At 39.8% G+C, this 19,968-nt stretch overlaps 3 protein-coding genes across 3 annotated transcripts; 1 reads left to right on the forward strand and 2 right to left on the reverse strand.

Moving 5' to 3' along the window:
- The first annotated feature begins 138 nt into the window (after positions 1 to 138).
- Positions 139 to 15,172, forward strand: LOC5499766 (SAM and SH3 domain-containing protein 1). Its single transcript, XM_048721747.1, has 14 exons — positions 139 to 694; positions 3,644 to 3,793; positions 4,062 to 4,214; positions 6,139 to 6,265; positions 6,530 to 6,788; positions 7,435 to 7,483; positions 7,894 to 8,105; positions 8,421 to 8,466; positions 9,026 to 9,176; positions 9,927 to 10,033; positions 10,226 to 10,373; positions 11,185 to 12,203; positions 12,692 to 12,823; positions 14,074 to 15,172. Exons 1-14 carry the CDS (start codon positions 341 to 343, stop codon positions 14,311 to 14,313), a joined length of 3,147 nt encoding a protein of 1,048 aa, XP_048577704.1. The 5' UTR covers positions 139 to 340; the 3' UTR covers positions 14,314 to 15,172.
- A 1,048-nt stretch (positions 15,173 to 16,220) lies between these two features.
- LOC116605189 lies at positions 16,221 to 17,644 on the reverse strand. The gene is made up of 3 exons (XM_048721746.1): positions 17,008 to 17,644; positions 16,518 to 16,615; positions 16,221 to 16,463 (listed from the first exon to the last, which is right to left on the reverse strand). Exons 1-3 carry the CDS (start codon positions 17,264 to 17,266, stop codon positions 16,458 to 16,460), a joined length of 363 nt encoding a protein of 120 aa, XP_048577703.1. The 5' UTR covers positions 17,267 to 17,644; the 3' UTR covers positions 16,221 to 16,457.
- A 67-nt stretch (positions 17,645 to 17,711) lies between these two features.
- Positions 17,712 to 19,112, reverse strand: LOC116615622. The gene is made up of 2 exons (XM_048721745.1): positions 18,983 to 19,112; positions 17,712 to 18,444 (listed from the first exon to the last, which is right to left on the reverse strand). Exons 1-2 carry the CDS (start codon positions 19,052 to 19,054, stop codon positions 18,073 to 18,075), a joined length of 444 nt encoding a protein of 147 aa, XP_048577702.1. The 5' UTR covers positions 19,055 to 19,112; the 3' UTR covers positions 17,712 to 18,072.
- Between the last annotated feature and the right edge of the window lie 856 nt (positions 19,113 to 19,968).

The following is a 19,968-nucleotide window of genomic DNA, read 5'->3' on the forward strand; positions in this document are numbered from 1 at the left end:
GTTCATCATCGGAATGTCACTTAGAGGAAATAATACGTTGTTTGATGGGGACAAATATTATTTCAAATGACTAGGCGGTTGACTTCCGTTATTGGCAACGACGACTTCCGGTTCGGGTTGCATAGCAGTGGAATGGGTTCTAACATAGAAGCCAGGCCTTTTGGGTTAGAACAACACGAAAAGAGGCAGTGACAGAAAGACAAAACATGGCAAAACCCTGCCAAGAAAACGCCGCCAAAAATCCCTTAAACTGAAATTAACATGAAGGGGAAAAAGCCAAGAGGTTGAACTTTGTCTATACAATGTGGGAACGTAATTTCACTGGAGATATCGCATTATTATGAGCAGTACCGTAGAAGACTGGTTAAGGTCCCTCGGACTTATACAATATACTCAAGAATTCCTAGATAATGGCTACGATGAATTGGATATTTGTAAAGAAATTGGCGAAGAGGACTTGGACGCCATCGGTGTTGAAAATATTAGGGATAGAGTGGATATTCTAAGCGCCGTTGAGCGGTTGAAACAAAGTGGAACAGCCGTTTATTTTGTACTAGAGGAAGGTCAAGATAGCCTACCACCACCTAATGCCCAGACTCGAGAGAAATTCATCCCTCTAAAACTCAAAATGCTCCTTGATGACAAGCTACAAGAGGATAAGATTCGCCTAACTGATTATCCATACACTGAACGGGTGAGCTCACTGACTTTACCCCAATACCACGTTAACCCCATTTGTGACTATTTGTACATTTCTATTGTTCAATGTAAATTTCTCTAATAATGTCGATAAATGTGAGGTTTACTTATTGGCCAATAAGTATTGTTTCCCTGTAAAAATGTCGTGGGCTCGTGGTTAAACTTTATTTACCGATTTTTGTGGTCATTCAGGAAATTATTTGTGGTTAACATTTCGACTGAAAGTTTAATCTCTTGAATGTAATGATACAACGTTTAGTGCAACTTTGCGCGTGTCAGCGATGTATCGCGATTTCGTTCATTTCCTCTGGAATCCTGTCATGTCTAAAACTGTCTAAACAGGCAATCAAAAACTTCAAATACCTGCGAACTTGTCACTGGGATTGTCAAAATCCTCCATCTTTCATTTCTCCCATCATTTTACATTCCTATTGTCATATTTTATTTTGACCATTGATATATGTTGCATTTTAATTTTACATTTAAATCCAGCTTCGGTACAACTACAGATTGCAACAATGAAATTTGTGTTTTGCATTACAAAACTCAAAGGAGATTTGAATCCATGTATTTGCCCAAGCATATTAGGGCTGTTAGGGTTAGCAAGTATTTGAAATATTCAAAAGTACATAACTGCCTGAGGACATTATATATTTTTAAATAAAAATAGTACAAAGATAAATAAATTGCTATTTATTATCCCTACTTTTTTTTGCTTTTTTTGTTTGCTTAACTTCGGAATACCCTGCCATATCATTTGTTTCCATTTGATGCCTCATTCTTTTGAAATTAAGGTGTGAAGTTCTTTTATAAACTTTGTGGCAGGATATATCGAAGTTGTTCTTTTTATTTATAAAATTAACAAAAGTATAAGCACAGTACATTGTACATTTCCTGAGAAAATTTCAGGTACATACCTTCTTTGAAAAGGTTGTACTACACTCTACTTCACTCGCTGCACTCACTGCTAGCATTATCCGTTTTGAAATTAAAGAATATCACAAGGCATCAAAACGTTAATTCACTTTTAATGCATTTTTTTTCTTTCAAAGAATGCAGTATCTCAAGTTTTACAGATAAAAAGAAGAAGTCCAAATAGTTGTGTTCGTGAACCAGAAGTATAAATACAATACACCAAAAACTGGAATTTGACTCTGCCAAATTTTCGTTTTTAATAAGACTTCTTCACGGCAGACTCAAGTTTTACAGAAATACTGTAGTTGTTTGTTTTGTCACCTAGCTTCCAATAAGCACCCCGAGTATCCTCGATTAGTGCAAGCACTAATGTTGGGCTATAAGTTAGAGAGACATTAATAAAGTTTTCCATTCATTCACTTTGCTTGTAAGAAGCACCCATCTTAATATTCAAAATATAATATGCACTGCCTTGAAATAAGCTCCTCCAAAAAATAAATGTAGGGTGACGAAGCGAAAGGATTTGATAATTTTAAAATGAAGGAGATGATTCTCCTAAAGCTGAAGTCTAAATCTTTAATAACCTTTGAATAAGCACCTCTTTTGCAACTCATAGAAAAATTAGTGCCTAGGGCGTTAAAACAAGTTTTTATTGTATCATTCAACATATAGTTTTTATCAAGGAATCTACATTTTTTTTATATCTTATTTATAAAATGGATGCAAACATTTCCTCCGGAATAAGGTAGACATTGCCTCAGGTCTAGACAAACTTACAGCATTGTTATATTTAATGGAATACATTATACTTGGTTTTAGACTTAACTCTTTCAATTTCTCTGTATGTTTCTTGTAAAAAAGCTCTTGAAAATTAATGGAATGAATGTGTCCAAATTGAGTACATTGCATATTTTGTTTGCTAAGTTTTATTGAAATTTGCTAGTTGTTTTTTGTGGATTCTCTCTAAATAATAACTTCTTATTTTCATATTCTAAAGTTACTTGCACAAGATGTAAAGGCACATCACATTTCTTTAATAAAAAAAGACAACTTGTAAAAGCTTGTTTTGGCCAAGATATGATAGCTGTTTCATTTTAAAGTTATTGCTGAATGTGGGTTTTGATGCTGAATACTTAATTAAATACTACATCCTTGAAAGATGGAGTTATTATTTTAATCATACTTATCATACAAACATGAAAATATCATAATTTTCTAACCCTACCCTAGAACAATAATTAAAGTTGTTAATAGACTAAATATGCATTGATTGATATGTGATAATATTAATATCACTGGTCTAAGGAATCTACGTACCATTTTTATCAAGACCGTCTTTCCTTCATGGAAGTGCATAACTCTGCACTTACATTCTTTTACCCATCAAATACTGCTTTAAATTGATACATCTGTTTGCTGTATTTTGCTTATTCGTAGATTTTGTTTTAACTTGTTTTGTTGTGTCAGTGGAAATCATCAAAACAGCTTCAGCTAAAGCTTACCCACAGCCATTTTTTATAGAAAACACATAATGCTAAATAATACTATAAAGCAACAACTAATACATTTTTACCTGTTATAAGAATGCTTCTATGTTTTAATGATTATTTTCTAATTATTGCAATGTAACCTTTTGGACAAACATTGATATATAATTATCTCCAATGTTATGGGATTGTCCAAAATAGAATTTCAGACAAACAGTACTTAGACTGGTTTAATGGGGGTTTAAGCGAAACCCTCTTTCAAATTTCGGCCCAATATATCTCTGTTTTTCTTCAGACTACCTTAGTTCTTTTTCTTTTCTAACCTTGTCTCCCCTCCTCCCTGAATAATCATTCTTAAGGCTAGAACCTTCTTTTAACCTTCTTTTGCAACCCCATTAAAAGTCAGTCAGTCAGTCACAGCACCCAGGATGAAATAAGATAAATGAAATACTGTACATTATTTTAAGTATCCACTAGAACACAGGCTGCCTAAAAGATGTTTTGTTTTATGACCTTGATTTGTTGTTTTTATTTTTCCTTAGGATGGAAGCTGCGGTAACCTTGCCGCTCTTGTGACCCTATATGCTGACAAGTTTTACACGTATGAGGAAGACGTGCAGGAAGCTCTAGAGAGTATGCGCCTGAGGCAGGTTGGAGAAATGGCCAAGAAACAGGATGATGCAAAGCAAGAGGTGCGTGGATTTAAATCCTAATTACAAATTAGCAAATCCATACCAGGGGGGGAGGGCAATGGGTGCTGTGCATTCGCATCCCCCTCAAGAGCAACAAATTCATTAAACCACAATTTAAAGAGCAACAGGTTTATTGAGCCACCCTGATTTGTGTTTGTATGGGAGGAAATTTTCTATGCTGTGTTACAAGTATTCTCTGACAAAAAAAAATGCCTTAGCCCTATTTAAAACTTTTGGTTTAGCATTACTTTTTTACACTTATTTCCAGACCCCAAAAGCAGGTACGTTACCAAAGGCATTCAGGAAAAATAGCCCTGCCAACACAAGTGGTGTGAGGCGGCGTGAAAGCAGTTCGTCATCCTATACATCTGACACTGCATCTAGTGAATGCCACAGTGCCCCTCCCTTCGCAGATTCTAAGGTACAGTCATAGCCACAGTTCTAATGAAACCAAAGGTAGCCCAAGAACTCTAGTAATACCATTAGAGTCAATTAGAGAGCTTGGGTTACCAGTATTGGTACGCCAATAAGCAACCTTAAAGCACTAAAAGTTCTTAAAGTTCTGATGGTATTAAGCTGCACGTATGTGGCCTTGGGCCTAAACACATAAATTGGCGTGGGTGTTTGTGGGGGATGAAGTTTTTACAAGCTGCAAACGGTCACACGAAAATATTTTCCCTGATGATGTCATTTTAGTTGGCATTAAACAACAATTCAAAACAAAATAAATGGCTCAAAATAAAACTCCGTCTCACGAAGCTATACACATGGCAAAGCGAAATTCGGGTGAGCTTTCAATCAATTTTCGAATCACATGGTTTCTGTAGTCTATGAAACCTCAATCCTTTCCAATTATAAAATATGGCCCATCCTGTAATAAAAAGGCTCAATTCGGTGTCTAAAGCAATTCTGGGATAGCTTTAGTTTTTAAAATGATGCAAGCCAAAACAACGTTGCACGTTATTCGGCCCAAAGGACTTTAACTTTTCGAAATTTCTAGCTCGCCAAATGTGGCATACTGTATACGCCTACTGAAACTCCGCTATGTCTATCTTTGTATAGAACTCTCTAGGTCTGTAAATATCTTTTTTGGCGTATCTGGAGAAACTTCGCTGTGGTTCATTCATTTGGGAGCTCGGTTTATAACCATGAAAAAAAAATCGGTGTTGGTGTTTTGCGCTAGTGTAACCGTGACTATCGGGTCGCGCCTTTACTGTTCTCCGGGTAAAAGGCGACAGTCTTATTGAGACGACAATACCATGAAAAGGTCGCGCCCTAAGAAACGAAGTCTTTTTTCTCACTCTACATATTGGTCGTGATTGTAAGCCGAATTCGTAGTTTCGCGGCCGCTAAGAATTCATAATTTATTCTCGTCTGGGAGCGCGCTATATCCAGACGAGACAACGATGTTTGATTCTTGGTGGTCGCCAAACAATGAATTTAACTATAACTTGGAACGTTGCAAATACTCAATGCTGTGTTTTAACGTGAAACTAGCGTTTCCCACCAAATGCCAAAAATTAGATACTTCATTTTCGCGTTATCTAAACTTTCATAACAATCTTATTACAACGTTGATTACTGCGAAACTCAATATTTTTCGAAATCTCGCCGACGAAACTCGGCTTCTGGCTTCCGTCATTCAAAATCCTAAAAGCATTTCATTGGCCAGCACTAAAATGGTTGCGCTGACGTTTCGAGCGTTAGCCCTTCTGTTCCACAGAGGCGTTTAACATACCTATTTTCAACCGTGTGTTGATTCATACCTTCTTGCCTGTAGTCTTTCTAGTTATGCCAGCACTAAAATGGTTTCCGATAACGCCACATCTCCGCAAGGCCATGACCAATCAAAAATGTTATTCCATTAATTTGAATGGCAGAAGCCATTCTGCTTAGCAGATGGAAATAAATGATGCAATTTTGCAGACTATTTGGAATCGCAGTAACGTTATTCTGTCGGCTGGGACTCACTTTTATACGTTAATTCTAAGTTGTTGTTGTTTTTGCATGCGTGCATAGAGCGAGCTGTATTTGAAGATTTTTCCAGAAGCAAGAGATATGACGGTAGTCACTGACACTGTATTGTATAAAGTTTTTATCGTGAGTTAAATGACACGTGAGACAATAAAAGCAATTTTGATTGTGATTGTGCTGCACTGGGAAATGGAAACCTTATCGAGGAATTTGAACGGTAGTAGGAAGAAGGCGATTTAGCTGTTGAAAATCATCTACAAAATTTTCAAGCCTGCTTGTATCTGTATGCAGGCTTTATTCCAGGTTGGCATTTTTATCCTTAACAGTTTTCTAACAAATGGCCCTCTACTAAGCTCTCCCGATATCTACAGGTCCCAGCGGAGTATTTAGATGTTAGCAGTCCTACAAAACCTGACAAAGAGAAAAGGAGACGACCTGTAGAGCGAAACACAAAACTATCCAGAAGTCTTGACTCACTGAAAGAGCTCCATGTGAACGGTGAATATAATCTGCTTAGAAAGCCTCTGTTAGCCGCCATTTTGTCGTCCTAACAAAAAAGTACCAATAGTAAGAAAAGCATCCATTTCCATCGGCTCATCTGTAAAAGCTGATGCGATATTTCAGTTAAATTTGGTTATTAAAGCATACGATTATATTTTAAGGTATTTAATTTGGGGTTTCTTCTCATAATTCGTCTTTCAATATTTATTAAAAAACATTAACAATCATAATCATATTGACATGAAATACGTATCTTCACAGCTGATATCAAGGGATTAAAACCCCGCGCAAGGGAGCCATCGTCATTTAAAGGCAAACCGTTTTCTTCTTGGTTCAGAAGCAGTAAGCGAAGCAGCAAAAGTTCCAGCCACGAGGACAAAATCCCTGAGTCGAAACCCTGCTCCCCTGGGGACCTCCCCGCGAGTGATATCACTATGGGGGAGGAGGACAGGATGACTTTGATGATCATGGTCAAGCAAGGAGATTTGACCGTGGAGGAGGCAGTCGAGCAGTTACAACAGTTAGTTCCCGGATATCTTAAAGCCGCATTGTCACCAGTTTACTTCCGGAGGTCCGACGGAAACCTCAACCGTTAAAAGACAAAAGAATCTAAATCCGAGAAATTACACAGGCCATCCGCTCTAAATTATCAATCACATCCTCAAAGAAACTTCCAATAAACACACTGCTTTCAATATTTTTAAATATTTTTCGCGTTTTCCGTTAAAAATCATCGGATATTGTTAAGTAATCGACCGGAAGTTAACTTGTGACAATGCGGCTTTAACAATATGCATTCCGCACATAAACTGCTTGTTTATTTTTCAACTACTTACAGCTTGGAGAATTGCCTGACATGTTTAGCGTGTTTTAATATATATTATTTTGACAATTTTCCTTATTTTGTGTCGATTTTAAATTTTGTATTTGTTGACATAGTCATGTTGCTCTTGTTTTTATTCTCCGTGGAGATAATTTTATCATTGTCTTTTTTATAGTAGTGTCTCTGTTGTTGTTTTTGTCGTTTAATAGTTGCATTGTTGTCGCTGCTGCATCTTGTCACTACTATATACTCAGTAATAGTTGTTTTTCGTTGTTGTAATGGATATTGTTTTTGCTTTGTTTCTTGTTGTTTGCCTTTTTTTATTCATGTTTTTATTTTCCAGGTACGAGAAGGAACACCGACCAAAGCCACCGTCACAACCACAGCAGAAGGTAATGCCATTTCCATAGCCTTCACTTCCGACCCCCTCCCCCACAGCACCAATAGATCTTTTTTCTGACCCTTCCCCCCACAGTGCCAATATCTCTTTTTCCTGACCTCTCCCCACACAGCACCTGATAAATCTCCTTTTTCTGACCTCTCCCACAGCAACAATATATCTTTTTTCCGACCCTTACCCCCACAGTGCCAATATATCTTTTTTCTGACCCTCCCCCCCCACAGTACCAATATATCTCCATTTTTTTACCCTTCCCCCTACAGCACCAATATATCTCTTTTTCCTGACCTCTCCCCACACAGCACCTGATAAATCTCCTTTTTCTGACCTCTCCCACAGCAACAATAAATCCCCCCTCCCCTCCCCCGCATCACTCATATATTTCCTTTTTTTGTTTTGTAGAGTGGCTCTTGCAGCGAGGACGACTCCCCCGCAGCAAAAACAAAAATCAAACGAGGCTTCTTCCCGAGCATGAAAAAGCGCCACACCGGACGTCCGGTGTCCGAGATCGTGGCGTGTGACATGAAAATGAGCGAGCAGGACCGGATAGAGCTGATGAAGTCAGTGCGTGACCATAAGATCACGGTGGAGCAGGCGCTTGAGAGGCTTGTGAGGTCAGCCAGCAACATAGCCTGACATAAGCATAGCTAGCAGAAATATCTGTTTCGAGTTGTTCTCGTTTTCAGTCCTACAAGCACCCTGTGCTTTTTCATCGCTTTGTCTACCCCTAGGTCTTTCTTCGTCGAAAATTTTCACGTAAACTTGCACAAATGGATGTGTTTGCTACGTTTGTGCTGGCCGCCATCTTGAAAAGAGGCCCAGTTTTTTACGTTTCGATTACCACAGTTCTCCCGCGCGCTCGCCCTAGACTTTTAGACCAATTAAGCAAACGATAGCCGTAATCGTTCTTTTTTATTGTTTGTTGACAGCTATGAAGAAAAACACAAGGACGACGAGGGCTCTCCGTCACACAAGGTTCGTAATTATCACCCAAGATAGCACTTTAACGGAAAAACATTTGGTCCTACTTGATTGGTTAGAGCCTTGCTGAGGGGTGTCGTTATTGGATGGAAACCATTTCAGTGCTGGCCAGTGAAAACGGATGATGGCTAAGGGTGTCAAATGACATGATGTCTCGTCGGCGAGAGTTGGCAAAAATTAAAAACCGCAATAAAGCGTCATTCCGTGACTTTACAGTCAGGCGCAAGAAAAAAAAGGAATACTGGTTTGGTTCTGGCTGTCAGTCCCCCTTGCAGCCGTTCTGGACTCGTCACGCTAGGCGGCGCTTAAGCCCTAGTAAGTAACGCCAAGCGTGAAGAGGCCACTACGGCTGCAAGGGAGACTGTGACTGCCAGAACCAAACCATTATTCTTTTCTTTCTTTCGCCTGACTGTTAAGTATGATAGCCTTTTGAAACGTTAGATTACGTTTCTGATATAAAAAATAATAAACGACGCACCGTAGTTCGAAAGGAATCTTCGTAACCGTTGACCCTATTTAAAAAAGAGGTCGTGTGATAATGTTTTTCTTTCAGAGTAAAAATGTAAGACACAAGTTCTCGCCCAAGTCTTCTCGCAACTCGACTTCTCGCATCAGCATAAAACGCGTTTCCGGGGCCTTCGCTTCAGTGATCAACACTGCTCCCCCAAAAGCACAGCCGAGTTTTGTATCGTACGCCGAGCAAGGTAGTTATACAAAAGAGTGTGACTCATCGTGTAAGATGCTAGGGTTGTGCCCAAGCTCGTTGTATCCACGACGGCCCATATACTTGCCCTCCCTTTACGTGCCCTTGAGGGAGCCCAGGTGGCGCAGTTGGCAGAGCGTCGCTCTGTTGTGCGTGTGCCTCTCACCACAGGTTTCCCGGTCGCTCTCTAGCGGCTGTGCCTCTCACCACAGGTTTTCCGGTCGCTCTGTAGCGCCTGTGCCTCTCACCACAGGTTTCCCGGTCGCTCTGTAGCGCCTGTGCCTCTCACCACAAGTTTCCCGGTCGCTCTATAGCGCATGTGCCTCTCACCACAGGTTTCCCGGTCGCTCTGTAGCGCCTGTGCCTCTCACCACAGGTTTCCCGGTCGCTCTGTAGCGCCTGTGCCTCTCACCACAGGTTTCCCGGTCGCTCTGTAGCGCCTGTGCCTCTCACCACTGGGTTCTGGGTTCGATTCCCGGTTCCGACGTGAGTTGAGTAAGTTGGTCTCGCTTTTGCTCCGACGGTTTTTCTCTGGGTTCTCCGATTTTCCTCCCTCCACAAAACCAACAACTTCCACCTTAGCTGTGGTCCGTGGTCAGACATGAGTTGTATGGCGGCTAATTGAGGGGCCTTTCTAAGCCCTCAACACCTCAATCTGCGCTCCAAAATTCAGCAATTCCTCTGCATTTCCTCTAATTTAATGACCTGTAGGAATGTTGTTTGAAATACACGTATTATTTTGTCGTTGTAGACTCGGGCCTTGTTGTCAGTTCAGAAGATGACGCGATGCCGCAGTCAGATTCGTCACCAGACCCCTCACCAGGTGGTAATCGTCGGTTGAGACAAGTGCAGAACGAGGTATGGAACGAGCTCTATAAAGCAATCGGCAAATAAGAAGCTGAACACTTGCGACAACCATTTATTTTGAATTATATTTGACCCCGGTAGTTCTGAAATATGCATGAGCACAGTATCACTCTTATACCTGTAATTGTTTCTCCTAGCCGTTCTAGCCACCTTGCTCACACAGTCCTTTTATTTTATTTCCAGTCCTTCTCGTCCCTTCACAGCTCATCCAGCTCATCGGTCGGGAAGTCTGGTGACGACCCTCCCTGTCAGCTTAGCGCCAGTGCGCCTGCTCATAAGTTACATGGGCTGCTGAACGAGATTAACACTGTACTGATGGCGCGTGAGGAGGGTGAGGAGACGGGCTCAGACTATCGTAATCAACAACATCTATAGTATTTTCATCATCATCATAATTGTCATCAACACAACAATAACTACTAACAACGACATCATCATCATCATCATCATCATCATCACCATCATCATCACCATCACCACCACCATCACCATCACCATCACCATCACCATCATCATCATCATCATCATCATCATCATCATCATTTTCACCATCATCATCATCATCATCATCATTTTCACCATCATCATCATCATTTTCACCATCATCATCATCATTTTCACCATCATCAACATCATCAACATCATCATTTTCACCATCATCAACATCATCATTTTCACCATCATCAACATCATCATTTTCACCATCATCATCATCATTTTCACCATCATCAACATCATCAACATCATCTATAGTATTTTCATCATCATCATAATTGTCATCAACACAACAATAACTACTAACAACGACATTATCATCATCATCATCATCATCATTTTCACCATCATCAACATAATCTATAGTATTATCATCATAAATATAATCGTTATCAACACAACATTCATTATCATCATCGCCATAAACTTCATTAACAATTATAATCAAATCAGTGTCGCAATAACTATCAGTTGTACCATCCCCACAAAATATGATTATCTTCAAAATTACAAACATCATGCTAATTACCCTCACCGTGTCTTCGTCATCATCATTACCATCATCGTCTCTTTGCTTTTGCTTATAAACCCGCCCCAAGCCATAAGATTTTCTGTTGCATTTTAATAAACCCTTTTGTTGCTTACAGGCGTCGAGAAAGTCAGTACTCTACCAAGACGCGAAAAACCTGCACCTCTCGATAGGAAAGGCTCTCTACCGGAATTCACTCCCAAAAAAGCAATGGCTCCAATGGCTCCTCCTAAAGTTGCACGACGGCCACCCCCTCCCCCACGGAAACCGTCCACCCCTCCCACCGTAAGAAAAGCGACACCCCCTCCCCTCACCCCACCAAATCAAACTTCCAAAATAGAACAATCTAGTACGCCCGGCGCGGCAGCAACTGGTGTACCTCTCCCCCTGCCTCCAAATAAAACCAACGACATTCAAAGCAGAACTGTGAGTCCAGAGGGGGGGTGCATGTCGGACGAGGATCGTTTTCCCTCCCCACCCCCCGCGGATATGTTACTGCAAGAGGACACAGACATGGGACCTGTAAATCAGAAATCTATAGAGGACGCAAGAGCCCGATTGAAAACTCGTCCTCCTTTAGGGAAAGAGATCCCAGCCAAGCCTCCAAGGCGTAAAAAAGAATGTGGACCTTTGCCTATCACGCAAGACACTTCTGTCACGCCTTCCGTCATACAAGAACCTAACCGTTCTCCTACGTCACCACCGCCATTACCGCCTCGACCGGAAACGGCCATCTTTAATCAAACGTCTGTTATAGTTCGACGTCCGCAGATTTATAACAACGCAAATTTGGGAATTAATGATACAGCCAGTTCCGATTCTAAGGGTTCCGATTGTAGTGCCGAGAAAAAAGTTATCAAGGAAACGGAATCCGGTGTAAAGGACTCAGAGACAGTTGCTAAGCCTAAGCCGCCAGTAAAAACCAAACCGAAACCACCACCGAAAAAGTCCAAACCCCCTCCCTCTATTGCAAACAAACCCAGCACGGGAGGGGTAGGTAGGGATGATAATAAACCAGCGGAAGCTTTGCAAGTCCCAGTCCCCAAGAAGCGTGCATCGCACTCACTTTCGGAGTTGATCGAGAGGAGACTGAGGATAGAACAAATAAACCTCGCCGAGCGGCCTTACACTGAAAAGGTAAGTGCACAGTACTGACGTGACAAGCATCACGTGTCTAGTTACTCAACGGAAGGCACACCACAACGTGACAGGCATCACGTCAACATCAATATGCATCACGTGACCAACAACGTTAAGACCCCTGACTTGACTGGTCGCGTTTGAGGTATCTAGGGACGTGGGCACAGGTATCGCAACCCACCTCCCCCCCCCTCCCCACACACACACACACAACCCAAGGGACGGACTATTAGAAGTTTAGAAGTTTGATGTGGAGGGGGAGGCATAGGCGTGCAGGATAACCAGCAGAAAAAAAAAAAAAACAGACCAATGGCAGAAAAGGAAATCGTGCATGGGGAGAAGCAAAATAAAAGCATTTACTTACAAACGAAGATGAGTACAAATTAATGATAGAATTATGAAAACCCACCCCCACCCTTAACAAGAACATAAACCAATCAACCAATCAGTTCCTAATGAGTAACTTATGTGTTATCGCGTTCCAGAACGGTCGCTGGGGCGTGCCAGTAAATCTTGTAGATCGGTACTCCGAGGAATTGCGAAGACCGAAGGAGGAAATAGCCCAAATAATGGACAAGATCCGCAGCTTGAAGCTAAAAGAACAACGACGCCAGATGGTACGTCATAAGCTGACTGTTTGTATATATATTTTTGTAGGACAAAGTCTGCTAGTGTTACGCGAGCAACAGCTTAGGGATGGACCATTAGAAAAGTTAAGGAGGGTGGGGGGTGGGTCATGAACACAAATTATTCATGAAAAACCGATGAAAAACCTTGAAAAAATATGCATGTAGCCCAAACCAGACAGAAAAAAAAATGCACACAGAAAGGAAACATCATGCACGACGTCATGAAGATTTTCATGAAAGGAAGATAAAAAAAAATTTTTTTTAAGTTTTCGGGGGTCTACTGTATTACCACTATCCACAAAACCCGTCAGAGTTCGAGTTAACGGGGTTCTACTGTATTACAACTATGCATAAGACCCGTCAGAGTTCGAGTTAGCGGGGTTCTACTGTATTACCACTATCCATAAGACCCGTCAGAGTTTGAGTTAACGGGGTTCTACTGTATTACCACTATCCATAAGACCCGTCATAGTTCGAGTTAACGGGGTTCTACTGTATTACCACTATCCATAAGACCCGTCAGAGTTCGAGTTAGCGGGGTTCTACTGTATTACCACTATCCATAAGACCCGTCAGAGTTCGAGTTAGCGGGGTTCTACTGTATTACCACTATCCATAAGACCCGTCATAGTTTGAGTTAACGGGGTTCTACTGTATTACAACTATGCATAAGACCCGTCAGAGTTTGAGTTAACGGGGTTCTACTGTATTACAACTATCCATAAGACCCGTCAGAGTTCGAGTTAGCGGGGTTCTACTGTATTACAACTATCCATAAGACCCGTCAGAGTTCGAGTTAGCGGGGTTCTACTGTATTACAACTATCCATAAGACCCGTCAGAGTTCGAGTTAGCGGGGTTCTGATGTAGCTTTTATGCAAGTTGTTTCTCGTCCATCCACTGTCCGATGTAATACTTGATTAAAACCAAAAAGCCATACTGGGTTCTCGCCCCTTTCATAGACTTTATTTATCAGTCGTCCGGTACCGATCCCGATTATACAAACTGTATCTGACTTTATCTGACTGATAAAAAAAGAAGAAGAACGCATAGGATTCTCGTCGCTTTCACGCACTCATAGTTGTCAGGTATCAGTTGCCAATCCGGCTTTATAAAATTGCTCTAACTTCATATAAACCAAAACTCGTATACCGGGTTCTCGCTCCTTTCATATATCTACCCTTCTCTCCTGACCCGTTGTTGTGGTTATAACCTAACAAAGTTGTTTCCTCCGTCTAGGTTCCGTGTGACTTTAGTTCTCAGCTTTCCGGTGCCGACCCGGTTGGGAATCTGTCGTCGCTTGAGGATTGGCTCGTTTCGCTTGGTCTTCCTATGTACATTGATAACATGAAGGAAGTCGAGTACGATGATATGATGCACGTGCCATTCCTTCAGCAAAAACACTTCGAGTACGCGGGTGTTGTAGATCCTCGGCACATGAGGCGGTTATTAAACTCGGTAGAACGAATGCCAAGATAGGACTTGGAGTCTATATCTTCGAGTTTACAGGCGTGGCGGACCGAGTTATATTATTGGTTTGGACTCACGACACATCAAGCGTCTTCTGGACTCTTCTGGGAGAATGCTATAATAGGAAGGCCAAAAAGACATCGGATTGTCCAGATTTGAGTTCTCACGAGCGATAGCTCACCACACGTAAGACAGCTTTGAAAAGAATGCAAAAATTAAAGACCCCAGATCATAAGAGCAAGATAGCTCTACTAAAGTCACTTTGAGTGCACAGGACTTTTAACCAAATTTGTACGCATGAGCGGCTTATGACTTTAAAAGTATCGGGGTCGAAGGAGTGGAGGGTGGGGAATTTGATAGGAGGTGTAGCCTGGTAACGAGTCCATATCTTGAGTGAAGGCGTTTGTGAAGTGTCACTGAATTGTGACAGAAAATAAAATTCCTTAAAATAGACATGTCACAATAGAACACAGAAGAACTCTTTTAAACCGGACCAGCTGGAACCGGTGAATTTTGTCGATAACTTTTGAAGGGGTTTTCTGTCCGTTTTAGGCGAGTTCGTTTGAGTACCGGTTAGTTTTATGAGAGTTCTATTGTACTTTGGTTTCAAATGAATCGAGGGCAAAACAAGCTCAATGGAAAATTTAGCACTGAAAAAAGAATAAAGACAAAAACTGCAGTTTAATTTCTCTTATATTGTACAGATTAGGAAATTCAATTTTTTTTCTGAAATATTAAAATGAAATGTGATGATAAATATTTCCAGGTGTACTGTAAAAGAGTTACTCGAATAGTCTACTTAAATGTTGTATCGCCTATTTTTTGTATGATAAGATGATGGTTAAAGTAAAAGTCCAATATAACGCTCTCTCTGGTGTTTAACATGATTTAATAAAGTCAACCCGACCTCACATATCGAGCAGGCAACTTGTCCCCACGGGCTTCTGGGTAATTTTTAATATGACGTGTGGAGCTTACCTCTTCAAAACTGCGTCTACGGGCCAACCCGTCTCATATTTTCAGCGTCATTTCGAAAAGATTGAAAACAATTGAACTGTTCGCAATATTCAGATATTCGCAATATTGCGAGTAATCCGAGTGATAATTTAATTCGCAATATTCAGATATTGCGAATAATCTGAGTGATAATTTTTAAATTATCTTAAAAGTAATAACTCGTGCTCGTTATTTCCAAACGACATAAATACATTATGGCTTCATAAAATATTTTTGGCTATGCCTACACTTATGTGGCTTCCAAACAAGCCATTTCACAGTTATTTATTGACTAATCAGAGGGTACCAAAGTTATGTCACAAATTTAAAATTTGATTCACGAAAGTAAAAGGTTGTTTTAGTATTTTGGCAAGAGTTCTCGGGATATTCAAAATTAAAGAAAGTTAACCATTCAAAAAATATCTAAAATAGCCTTTCCTTTGACAGATAAATACAATGTTATATTATCTAACGTTGAGATAGATAGAATAGTATAAATTTTGATGATGACTATTTAGACATTCATTAATTTATTCATTCATTCATTTATTTATTTATTTTATGAAAATTTTTCTTCGGCCAAGACCGGAGGTGGGTGGATGGGTGGTGGTGGTGGGCAGCTTTTACATTCAATAATCAATGTATTTGTGTCAAAGAATGTATAGAGGTTGTTAATCGATGCAGTGCTTCCATTCAGTTTCAATTCCCAACCTCCCTTCACCTCAGCAAATCTGGGTTATTCCTGATTGCCTGAAATTAGCCTTGAGCTAGCCTTTTAATTAAAAATAGTCAATAATCATAAACTTGTTTTAGACTACGTAGCATTCGTATCCATGATTCAGTCGTGTCGTTTCTGCGAGAAGATGGTGACAACCTCGTTTACACGCATGCGCACTGCTATAGAAAATATAAAGGCAACGTAATGCAAAATTCATTTATTAGAACATCGGTTACAATAGAATCAAAACCATCTAAATGTTTGCACATTTCCTAAATAAAAAGGCTTTCGTAGAAAAAAAAAGAATTAACAGATTTTAGCATCTAAAATAAAACAAAATTTTTGGAGGCTTGCCATTGTTCCATTCCGTATCATTATTCAATTGTTGTTATCTGAACGTCTTTCTCATTCCCTATTTCTATCCACTTGTTGCCATTTCTTATTCAGTACCACCGAGAACATCCGATTCTTCTGTACCACCGAGAGCATCCGATTCTTCGGTACCACCGAGAGCATCCGATTCGTCTTCGGGCAGATCATCGTCCTCGGTCCCACCAAAGGCGTGTTCAGCAAAATTGGAAAATTCCAAAGCGTCATCTATTTAAAAAGTAGAAAGAATAAAGAAAAGAGTTGATATGTTACATCCAAGTTAACTGTTAAAGCTAACAATAATATATTATATCATTATCGTTATCATCATCATCATCGTCACCAATCAGGCGCGTACACAGAGGGGGGTGCGCGCATCCCCCCCCCCTTGGCGGCCAAAAAGTGGGTCATTTTTTATTAAGACATCTTCAAATACTATGCTTTTTCCATATGATACCTTTGAATGCGCACCCCCCCTCCCCCCAACCCGGCCAATCCTGGGTACGCGCCTGATCATCATCACCACCATCATCACCGCCACCACCATCATCACTATCATCATCATCATTTTCACCTACAGCATCATCATGGCATCATAGCATCATTATCATCATTATTACCTTCATCTTCCTTGCCATACTTGGCCTCGTGCTTTTCTTTGAATTCTTTGATAGCCTTCAGTTCAGCCACTTTATCCATACCTTCCTTTTTCAACAACCTGTGCATTTCAACCATAACGAATAGATGGTGTCGATAGATTCTCCTGACAAGACTTTTGGCCATCCTCTGGACTTTGGGAATTTCACCTACATTCTTCTCAAACTCTTTGTACAACTTCTTGACTCTGAGGATGGTTCCTACTATCTTATGGAATTCCATATATCATTTAATTATATAATATAATTCTTTCCAGAAGTGCATCTGTCTTCTTTTTTCCCAGTTTCCAGATCTTTTCATGGCTGGCATTTTCCTCTTTGGCCTTTTTAGCCGCTTGGACGGTTTTCTTCACAGCCTCATACAAGATGCATCTGAACTCGGCAACGGAGTCTTCCTCGATGTCTTCAAGATAATCTAGTTCTTCATCCTCATCATCTGCAAATATATAAGGCATCCAACATTATTGCGCTTTTCAATATTTCGCCTTGCTCTTTTGTGCATTATGAATGCATTTGCCTCGCTGGTTGGCTAATGAGGTTCATGCCATCAGATATATCACGTTTCTCGCACCGACATTGTTTTTAATTGAAAACAATTGTTTTTAATGAATTAAAACTGTCAAGTTGGCGATGCTACCGCGTGTCTGTAAGTGATCAAGTCTCGGCTATATTCAATGACAAGTCGCTAAAGTAGATTGCAATAAATTACAATTCGTGCGATGCGTAGAAGTTTCTGAAGCGGGCACAAAAACAAAGCAAGAATGAGCCATAGACGCTTTAAGTAATCGGGTGTTTTTTAAAGATAGCTAGTTTCGAGGTGCGTTTATTTTATTTGCAATCGAGATCTGAATAGCCGGTCTCTAATTTTCCATTTTAATGTTTTTTACGCTCGCTCATTTTTGAGCCTTTAAAGTCTTGGAGCCTGACACCAAAATTACAATAATAAGGGATAATGTTTTCATAGAATATTATGTAATTCATAAACCTTTTAGAAGTATAACCACGCAATAAAACACCCCCTCTACCTTTTTATGCTGGTCTGTACTTTGGCTTGTTTTTCTTGAGATTTTTGATTTTCGCCTTGATTCTCTCAGCAAATTCATACAATTTATGTTTCTTCATCTCGTTGTACATATCTTTAAGAATATGCATTTTGTAACGGTAAATCTTCATTCCAAGCCCTTGCTTTTCCTTGAATTCCTCCCTTATTTTTTTCTTCATTACCCCAATCAGTTTATTCGTCTTCTTCATTCCCTCTTTCCAAACTTCTTCTTTCTTGACATTTTTCAAAGCTTTCTCCCCTTCTTCCACGATCTTCCTTACTTTCTCCCGTAATTCGCACCTGAACTTGGCAGCTCTGTGGTCTTCCATAATTTCTCCCAAGGCCTCTTCCACATCATCTACGTAAAATAAGAAAAAAATAATAATTAATGAATGGGAACATACCGTAGCCTCTATCCAGCCTACATATATTGTCATGTTAGCAAAGAAGAAATAAATATAAATATATCCATTACATCGTTTTTATTTGTGGCAGCTCATTGCAATTTTATTGAATTTGGTAAATCAAATATAAAATTTTACTTTTTGATTTCAACATATGATTTTTCTTTGCAATTAATAACGAATGAAAACTCAGGGACGATGAAAAGAAGAGGAAATGTTGAGCTGGACTTGATTGTCACCATGTGAAAATGTAATCATCAATGGTACCCATTATTCTTGCGGTTTTAGCTATTGCACAAGTAAAATAAGCCTTGCAAAAATTTAAACCCAAACAATAATACTATTCTGTATATATAGTATTCATATTCACTGATAAATGCAAGCCACATAATTGAAAAGTTTCCTCAACTCGAACAAACAATATTGGTATGGGGATTTCGATTTAAATCACTCCCACTAACAAATGCAAGCAAAAACTGAGTAATAAACATTAATAAGTTTCCAAAGGATATGCATTAGCTGCTGCGGCGAAGGCAACTAGCAATAAAACTATCACCGCTTTCATCGTGGCAAGACAAGTGTAATGAGTATGAGTTTTGCTCAGATCTCAAACACTCTGTGCATTGCGCATTCAGCGAGTGCCTTTTATAGTGATTAATACACCTTAAATCAATTCATCAGGCATGCCTGATATACTCCTTTTAGCACAGCGAATCGAAACATGCAATTAAGACTCATTTTTTAAATATGAAAAATTGTGGGCGTTATTGGGAACCATGGAATGGAATAATGAAGCATGAAGTTGTTTTTAATCTCTTAGTTGCACGAAATGTGTTTCCAAATATAATCCACTGTAATTTTTGTCAAACAAGCGATTGAAGTTTAAAACCATTTATTGGGTAAAGTTTAAAGAGCTAGATTTTTCTAATATCATAAAATTTCACACCAATTTTACAGGCACTGCTGCATCCTTTGTACTTATAGATCCGGACCAATAAGTAGCAATAATTAAGAATAATGATTTAAAGTTCGTATTGCTTGGGTTAGATGGGGGGGGGGGGGGGTCGATGATACAGATTTGTCTTTGTTTTTATCACATGCATGCAAAAATATAACCATGTTTCACAATTAAATAATCGCTTTTTTTATACAACAAGAAATGGAACTAGACTTAGCCGTTCGCACCATGCGTCGTTTTCAGATGCATGTAAATGAAGACGAAACAATTGACTTGGTTTATTAGTATATAAAACGTTTGCCCAAGGCTAAGGCCCTCACAAATACAAAAATAATTTTACAGTCAATTCTGTATAACCGACTGAACGTTTTACGACAAGAAAACTTTTCTTTTTGCATCTGGTTTATGTGATGTAAGGCCATACTTGTTCTCAGCAAATATCCTATCATGCTTTGTTGTTTTCAATAGCTATTTTCACTTACTGTGAATTTAGTTTTGCTGCAAACTGTCGTCAGTAATTT

The sequence above is a fragment of the Nematostella vectensis genome, chromosome 14 (assembly GCF_932526225.1).
Source record: "Nematostella vectensis chromosome 14, jaNemVect1.1, whole genome shotgun sequence".
Lineage (NCBI taxonomy): Eukaryota > Metazoa > Cnidaria > Anthozoa > Actiniaria > Edwardsiidae > Nematostella > Nematostella vectensis.